The sequence below is a fragment of the Poecilia latipinna genome, unplaced genomic scaffold (genome assembly GCF_001443285.1).
Source record: "Poecilia latipinna isolate Pla-1442-1.1 unplaced genomic scaffold, P_latipinna-1.0 Scaffold7, whole genome shotgun sequence".
Taxonomy (NCBI): Eukaryota; Metazoa; Chordata; class Actinopteri; order Cyprinodontiformes; family Poeciliidae; genus Poecilia; species Poecilia latipinna.
In genome coordinates this window covers 756,900-765,723 of record NW_015112623.1, presented here as the reverse complement: position 1 = coordinate 765,723, position 8,824 = coordinate 756,900, and the positions used below count along the sequence as shown (strand labels likewise).

General features: G+C 42.3%; 1 protein-coding gene and 1 long non-coding RNA gene across 4 annotated transcripts in view; both read right to left on the bottom strand.

Moving 5' to 3' along the window:
• Positions 1-106: 106 nt before the first annotated feature.
• The window catches only part of traf3ip2l (TRAF3 interacting protein 2-like), a 12,338-nt gene continuing 3,620 nt past the window's right edge, over positions 107-8,824 (bottom strand). The window contains exons 1-10 of one of the 3 annotated variants that reach the window (XM_015024774.1): positions 8,678-8,792; positions 6,636-6,742; positions 3,824-4,443; positions 3,703-3,745; positions 2,749-2,813; positions 2,579-2,676; positions 1,333-1,401; positions 1,042-1,158; positions 865-939; positions 107-774 (exon numbers count right to left, since the gene is read on the bottom strand). In XM_015024774.1, the coding sequence (XP_014880260.1) occupies positions 628-774; positions 865-939; positions 1,042-1,158; positions 1,333-1,401; positions 2,579-2,676; positions 2,749-2,813; positions 3,703-3,745; positions 3,824-4,443; positions 6,636-6,700 (1,299 nt within the window). In that variant the 5' untranslated portion in view covers positions 6,701-6,742; positions 8,678-8,792 and the 3' untranslated portion in view covers positions 107-627. Of the gene's footprint in view, positions 775-864; positions 940-1,041; positions 1,159-1,332; positions 1,402-2,578; positions 2,677-2,748; positions 2,814-3,702; positions 3,746-3,823; positions 4,444-6,635; positions 6,743-8,677; positions 8,793-8,824 lie in introns of those variants that run through there. The other 2 variants (XM_015024702.1, XM_015024843.1) reach the window with 2 other exon arrangements.
• Positions 7,217-7,726, bottom strand: LOC106941792 (uncharacterized). The gene is made up of 2 exons (XR_001423464.1): positions 7,697-7,726; positions 7,217-7,588 (listed from the first exon to the last, which is right to left on the bottom strand). It is a non-coding gene; the product is annotated as an uncharacterized LOC106941792 (long non-coding RNA).

Sequence of the window (8,824 nt, the reverse complement as noted above, 5' to 3'; positions counted from 1 at the left end):
GGGGGGGGGGGGGGGGGGGGGGGGGGAATGGATTCCTCATGTTGTAACCCTCTGTAGGAAACCTGTATCAGCTCTGGTTCTGACATTCCTTTAGTCAGACTATGTGCTTCTCCTTTGGTTTTTTGTAACAAGAAATTTCTCCTTGTAAGCAAGAGGGAAGTGTATCTTCTTTGGGCCAGCTGACAGGCAGTGCAGGAAATGGAAGTGCTTACAGAGAAAAAAATCCTGCACTTTGTCTCAAAAGAAAACCCCTACACTTTACACAAACTGAGAAACTGCAGCGATTTTGTCTCTGTACTAGACGTCACTAGTTTTTTCTCTTTTTTTTTTTTTTTTGTTTAACCAAGTTGCACATTTGTGACTTGCTTATAAAAATATTTGAATGAGATTTTTAAACAGTTTTTAAAAAACAAAAGCAAACTGAACAAGATGTAGCAAAGAAAAAAAACTCCCCAATCCACGTTTCACGTTGACAAACACTTTTCTCTTTGTAAATAAAAGAAAAAGTTAAAGAATCTACAAAAGCACCTGAGAGTCTTTACAATCACAGATTAAAGGAGGACAGGCGCGAGGACAGCGTCCCTGCTTGTCCCGGTGGACGGGGGACGCTGTCCTCGGGTCAGCGCTCTAGATGGGGATGGAAACGATGGTCGGCAGTTCCCCGATGGGGGGCGGGTTGTACTTCTCCACCCTCATCAGGCGTCGGAGGATGTCGTCTCGATCGCGCGGCCAGCCGTAAACGTGAGTGTTCTGGAGCCAGTTGGGAACGTGACACTGTTAAAAAAAACACAAATCGAGACGCCACAAGGTTTTTATTTTTCTCCTCCTGTAGATTCGTGTTGTTACGACGATCGCAGCGCTTACCTTTTTAGCCCCGGGAAACAAAATGGGAATGAACCTGAAATTCTTGCTTCCGTTCTGGATGAACTCATTCTGAAGCTGAGCGACACACACACACACACACACACATACACATACACATACACCAGTGAGTCCGGGTTGTGTTTTAAAGACGAGCTGAGAAGCGAAGGCGACTCTGACCTGCTTGTGGATGTAAACGGTGTTGAATGTCCTCTCGTCGTTCTCCAGGTCGAACGGAGACGTGGTCACCGTCTCGTAGTACTTGGGGCTGATGATGATGATGATCAGGTACTCTTTCTGAGGGAGTGGATAAACATTATAATCAAACTCCACTGGAGGACGGCTTCCAAAGGCAAGTTTACTCTTGCTCCGGATGATGCAACAGTCCATCAAAGTGATGAAGAGAGTTTTACCTCAGACAGTTTTTTAATGTGTTTCGATTCCATCTTAAAGGTGTTGACCTGCTCTTACCTCGCTCAGGTACCGCTCCATGAAGTCGATCTTGCTTATGCTTCTGTACTGCTGCTCAAAAATGTCAATCTAGAACAAAGACATTTGTATGTCAAGCTCTTAACTAATGGAGGTCCACACAGTCAGAAACAAGCATTTATTGTTGAAAAGTGTTGCTATAAGCAGGGTTGCAGTGTAAACTTCAATCTAGAAAAACTGGAATTTCACTTGGTCTTTATTTCTCCCCCCCCTCCCCCCCAAGTCTGGGTAAGTGTTGATCAAAGTCTGACTTTCTTGAATTAATTTCATATTTAATTACAAGAAAGATAAAAATTGGAATTTCCAGAAGATGAACTCCTAATCAACAATCACTGTGGTTTTGGAGCTGATGACAAACACATTTAAAGGTTAAAAAAAGGGTCATTTCACTTTATTTGGTCCAACTTCTGGTTGTTAAGCTAGACCCAAAGTCTCCAGCTGAGATGCCAAGCAAAGTGTTGATCTTCCTACTGTTTATATTTCATTTTAAGACAGTTTCAGAACAAAAAAATAAATAAATAATGGTGGAACACAATTAATATAACTGGTTGTGTCTTAAGCTTCAAATCAAAGAGGGAATTATTATTTTAAGATTTTCTCATTTTTTGTATTGTTTCCTCCTCTTCATCGTTTATATCAATTATTATTTCAACTTTATTTTCATAATTTAATTTTTCCTAATACTTCATTGTAATCAGCTGGCTGGGCCTGGGGAAAAAAAAACAAAACAAAACATGTTCCTCATTTTGGTTAGAGAAATGACAAAGTAAATTTAGTAACGCAGAGCCTCAGTCTGAGTGAAGCGTAAGGTAGGCATGAAGGGAGCGTGTTGGCATGGCAACATTAACAAGGTGTGGTCAGCTGTGTGTGGTCGGGACGTCCCGTCCCACCACATGTTCTCTGATCTTAAATGTTGGCGCTCTAGTAAAGTTGGTCTGCAGTGTGTAACCAGGTAACACCATCACCGCTGCTTAAAGCTCTGATCATTCTGCGATGCATTCACTTGCACTCAGACATCTGACGTTTCCTCATGAAGAACCTGTTCACACGTTTACATCCAACAGAGCGACAATATGTGCTTTTAATTAATAATAAATCAAACATTTTGAGTTGGGATGTTTAGATTTCTAATGAGTATTGAAGTGAACAGTCGCTGCTTTGTTTTCCATTAGGAAAGTCAAATAGCCTAAAGTGTAGCCACAAAAAAAAAAAGTCGGTTGCCACATACGTGAGTGTCGAAGCCGTTGTGTCGCAGCAGAGCCACAAACTTGATGATCTCGTTGACGTGTTTGTCGTTGTCGGCTTCGTATGTGACGAAGACCCGCCCTGCATTCAGAGACAGACAGTTAGAGGCGGCTCTGCAGCGGCACCGGCTGCTGCTGCAGAGCCGAGACTTACTCTGCTCCAGAGAGAGCGGCGTGCTGTACGTAGGGTGTCTCTCTTTGACCGGGACGTTGTGGCCACTGCAAGGAAACACAAAGCACTTCAGGGCCAAACTTTGTAATAATAAACACACAGTGGTTTAAAACTCGAGCAGCGGTGTCGACGTTAAGGTGTCTGAACATTTCACTGCGTAACGCAGACTGATCAAATGATCTGTTTTGGTCTAAAAGCCAGCAGAAAGTTTTAGGCTTGACACAAAATGACAGCGAAAGGTGAAAGGTTTCTGCTGCAGCAACAAAAGTTGAACATTGTTCGACTTTCTTGTGTTGCATCTATGTGTTTCAGCTCGAAATTTCACATGCATGAATTACACCATTGCACGAGTTCCACAGGAAGTGAATGGAGAAGGACGTTTCTAGATTAACGTTTAAAACGAAATGACTTCCTATAAAACTCCCTGAATATAAAAACCCGGAAAACGGGAGAATCTTCAGACGTTTGGTTTGAGATGATAAAATATTTCCTGAGACATTTTTTAAACACGCATACGGCGGCGGGTTTTGGTATGGGGGCAGTTGCCCAGGGCGGCAACTGAAAGGGGTGGGACACCCAAAAACCGGAAAATAAAATGTCTGATCTGTCAGTTGTCCCCTGAACAAGTTTCCTTCTCTTTGTATGCATGTCTAATGCAGAAGGTTTCCCTTGATTGTTGTTGATAACTGAGAGACTACCTGCTTTCTGCTACAAGAGAAACTAACAAAAAAAAAACTAAAACAGATAACTGCTTCCATTTTAACTGGTTGGAGTGCAGCAGGAGGAGGAGGTTGCCTGGGGCAACATTGCTGCAAAAACCACATATTTATATTTCAAGCATTCAAAGTCAGGCATGTTGATTAGTCATGATTAATCACAGCATGAGAGAGATTAATCAGATACATTTTTTAAATCAAATGCCAGCACTAAACTCACATGTGTGTGAATCCAGCTCCAGGGATCCTGCACTCTTCTGGGTCTAACGGACAAAAGACAGAATCAAGCAAACCTGCCAACTGCACACAGAGCGAGGCTGAGCGAGGAGGACCTGACTTACAGTACGGGCTGTAAGCTGGGTTGTACTGAGGCCAGGCGCGGTTGTTGGCCACGGGCCGCCTGCTGAAGGCGTCCGCCGGGCACAGAGCACAGCAGGGGGGCCCCTGCGGCGGGCACGAGTATGGCGACAAGGTGTGGTGGTAGAGCTCGACCGAAGGTGGGTTGGAGTGCAGCGACAGCGGCTGCTCCAGGCTCATGTGGCCGCCGTGGTGGCTGGGGAGGGAGGCGGACTTGTCTCTGGACAGGCAGCTGTCCTGGGAGCAGCTGGAGGAGTAATCCTTGTGGCCCAGGCAGGATGGCAGGCTGCTGGGGTAGCCGGTGCAGCTGCTGGCCAGGCTCGGGTGGAGCATGTTGACCTGGCTGGGGAACGGGGTGGGCTGGCTGTACCCGGCGGGGAGGCTATGGGGCAGCTGGGAGGAGCAGAAGCTGGAGGAGGGGAACGACAGGCCCTGCTCCCGGTTCCACGCGGGGAACGGCGCACGGTCCGAGGGCCGACGGTGGGCGTCGAGGTCAGACGCGGGGTCCACTTTGCGGACGGTGCTGGCTTTTCTCTCCTCTGTGTTCATGGTCTCATCGTCCTCTTCGGGCGTGTTGTGGCAGGTGCTCAGCTGGCTGACATAACTGAAAGCAGAAACATACACTGTAAAACAAAAATACTTTTAAAAATTTACAGTAAATAAGACGGTTAGACTGTGAACTACAAAACATTATCTTACTGTAGAGAAAACATCGAATAAAAACAATTCAAGAAAGATCAATTTCAAGAAATTTTTAGTTATGAAATGTACAAGATACAGAAATTTATTGCGAAAGTCTTTAATTTTTTTTTAAAATTCATAGAATTTTAGAAATTGTAAATTTTAAAATTCATAGAAAAATGCCAGCAGTTAATCACGCTAAAATTAACAGCACTGATGGGCTGAAATGAGATTTAGCTGATGTTTGCATTTAAAGCTACAGTGTAAAACTGAAAAGAAGACTGAAAATTTCATTTTTACAGTGCATAGAACCACAGTTCTCAAACTGTGAGACAATTATTGTTGTTTTTAACCACATATACAAGCTAATTAACTTCTATGTAGAGGAAATTAATAAAAACAGGCAAAAAAAATCACTGATCATTGTTTTAAAAAGCTAAAGGAGTCAGACAGATCAGTGTTTTCACCATCTGAAACTCTCTGCTGCTCTTTTGATTGCTTATTGAAACATTTGTCAAGATGTATTTCACATTACAAAGAGCACAAACTGTCATGGTTTTGAAAACTAAAGGAACAGCACTATAACCTGTAATAAAAATGGAGCTACCAAATAGTTGCAGGGCGAGGCAGGCGTGTTCAGCAACACGCTATGAACTGGTTATCCAAGAAAACAGCCCGACTCATTACGCAGCATCTGTCCTCCACTCTGATCACTATAGACAAAAACCCACAGACGTCCTGTGCACAGTTACACTGTAGCTTAAGCAAATGCAGTAAATGTTAGCTGCAACATTTACTGCATTAGCTGCTAAACATAAAACCAGCTATTAATAAATGTTGGGCATACTTATTATTAGTATAAAAATCTNTATTAAATAATTTTGCAGCTGTAAGAATGACAAATTTAAATTATTTTATATGTTTTGTTTTATATGTTAGCGTAAATACCATGATGCTATTTTTGGCTGAACAACGTGTCGTCATAGCAATATGAGTGTGTGTGACATTCATATCGCAGAGAGAGACTGTTTGGAGTGTGAAAATTCTTGGCTGATATAGTCAAAGTTTTAACTTTTAAGCTGGTTTTATGCTAACATTGTCATGGCTATATTGACATCACAATCACAAAGTTTGCCAATATCACACAGCCCAACTATTTTTACAAGATATTATCATAATGAGGGAAATGTCACCCTGGGAATAGCATCAGATCCAGCTTAACAACGGTCTGCAAGGAAACTAGAGGGATGTGCTAACTGCTACTAGCATTACAAACTAATAACCTGTTAGTGTTTGCATTTCAAACACTAACAGGATATGGTAAATAATTGATATCCATTACATGTGTAAGTGTTTAATATGATGAATCATACCACCAGAAGTGTAAATAAGCGGTTTATGTAACAGCCTGCGTTTTAATCCCAGGGCTGCTGTGTTGGTTTTTGACGTCGGCGTTACTGAAAAACACCAGAGTTTACCTCTTCAACTGTTGGAGACTTCCTGTCTACCTTTTGAGTTTGAAACATGGACAACTCAACTTGAGAGACAAATCTGGAAGCGTCATCCTTCAAACATACTACAGAGTAACACAGACAATAGTGATATATACACTTTTTGCCTTCTGGTTTGTTGTTATTAAAAAGCAAGCACATAAAGGAAGTCCAGGTTCTGTCGCAGTACCGTCTACAAAACGCCTCAGCTTGGTGGCTATCTGGAAACTTTAGTATTTTACTGAACTTGTCACAGAAAGAGTGAGAATAACTGTCCTAGATCACCGAGTGAAACTAAGCCATAATGCTGAACAGAAACGTCCGTTTTAAATCGCAATGGATTTCCAAATGTCCCGAAAAACATTTGATGATTGGACTGTTTAAATCAATAAGGGATAATCCTTTGTTTACGAGCAAAGTCCTTTTTATTTAGGGTTTAAATGCAGGATCATCCTAACCATATCAAAGGTTGTTTCTCCAGCAGCAGCAGGAACCACAGGCCCCAGGGCGCTTTTCATTTCTCTGCCTGAAACGCGCCGACGTTACGCTGAAATCTGTCCTGCTTCCCTAATTTCTTATGACAAAGACAGAGCTCGCAGATTCTTGTTGTTCACGTTGTGCTCACCTATCTGGGACAGGCAGAGAGCAGACCGAGGTGGGCAGCATCGTTGAGCTTATTCCATCTGACATCCATGTGTGTGTGTGAGCCTCCTTTAAGACATGCTTGAACTTCTGTAAAGGATAAAACAAACACAGATATCTGATTCAAAGGTCAGTACAGGCAGAGCTGTGGCGTCTTGCTTTTCTTCTCTGTTTTATCAGCCCACACTCGTGTGAGAGTGTTTGATTTGCATGCGTGCGCACCGGGACATGACAGCGTTTCTTCCACACAGGGGACTTTTCTCTAAGTGAGTGGAGTTAACACATGGGAATCAGGAAATGATGTCAGTCATTTGCGCAGGGGGAGAAATCAAACCATTTAACAGAACAGATATTCACCCGCTGACAGATTTCTCATTTCTGTGTTTTGACACCACTTGGATGTTTCAGATCGTCAAAACAAACTCTTCGAATGATGATTTTGCTCATTAAAAGTTCAAATTTCCCCTATGTTAGAATGTAATCACACTCTTGTAATGATGGGTAACGATGGCCCTTGACAACATGTAATGTTTCAGTTGTTGACTGTGTGTTCTCTGACTTTGCGTTTTTATGATCTAAACCGCCTTGTTGCTGATATGTGCTATAAAAATAACATTTGATTAGATTGACTGATTGATGAATTAGCTGTGATTACCCACAATGCTCTGTTCGGGTTCACTCACCGCATCTCGACCTGGCTACGGCCAGATCTGCAGAATCAAGAGGCGCGTCCCAGAGCAGGCGAGAAACTAATTTATCAGCGTCTGTCAGTCTTGCAAGCGTTACAAACCCATAATGAAGGTTTTGGCCAACCAAAATGATTTCAAGAGTCCTTCAACAGGCCCACAAGGAACCCAGAGACAACATCTAAAGCACTGCAAGCTCATTTAACGTCAGAGTTCATGATGTAACGATAAGAAAAAGACTGGGCAAAAACTGGCATCCATGACAGATTTCCATTTTTTTCATGAAAAATACAAAAATTGAAAACTTTGGAAGGTTTGCCACTTGTTACATCTAGCCGCGTAACGAGTTTTCCTAAACAGCATTTTAGAAAAATAATATCACACCAACAGTTAAACATGGTGGTGGTAGCATCATGGTCACAGTTGAGTTAAACAGCAGGAAAATAATCAAAACACACCAGCATCTCCCCTGCTGAGCGATTAAAAAAAGAAAGAAAAAAAAAAAAAGAAGGCTCTAAAGTGGCTCTGTGAGCAATGTTACCTTAAATAGGTTGTAATGTTTCTCCAGTGTAGCAAAATCAAAACAGCGGGCCAAAAATCCTCCAGAGATGAAAAAGATTCATTTCCAGTTATCATTAACTTTCGATGGCGGTTGCTGCTGTCAAGAGTGGTGCTTATTAGGTTAACAGGTTTGAGTGACAATTACTTTTCCACATAGGGTTATGAAGGTTTGGAAATTTACTCAGCTTATCTGTCTGCTACTAAAATTCGATCTAAAAGTGCAAATACTTCTTTTTTTTCACATCACCATATAACTAATACAATTCTGTAGCACTGCTTTTGCATTTTAAGGAGTCTCTTAAAACATTTCCCAACTTTGAGGCTTCCAAGCTACAAAGCAGCACTGCAACCCAATTATGATAATTATGAAGTCCATGACGACAACAAGAGGCATAACAACTGGTATTCTATTTTTAGACAAGTGGAAAACAAAAGTTTGGCAAGAGCTTCTGGTAGAAGTGATCATGAAACTGATGTTTGGAGGTAATTTCAAGACCCCAACATGGGTGTTTAGTGGCCCGTTTTGGGTTCCCGACCCCACCTTCGGAAAACACTAGTTTAGAGCACTACTTTAAACTAGCACTACTCATCACGTTTAAATGCTCCGTGATGTTAACAAGCATTTCTGTTGACGGGGAAATAAAACGGAGAGCTCTCTCTTCAAATCTGCATATAGGTTATTATCATAAAAGCCGTCTAAGCTAGTTTTAGGTTGGTTTGTCTTCCAACCCCCCCCCCCCCAGAATTCCCGTAAATGAAAATAACACTCGCTGATAACCTCTATGTGGTCGCACAGATAAAGCAGCTCGGTCTTTCCACTGAGGCTGACCCAGATATCGCTCCGTCAACTCGGACTCACTGCTCAACCTTCATGCATCCGTACACCTCCAGACACTTTCTACGAGAATTAGACGAACGAAATATA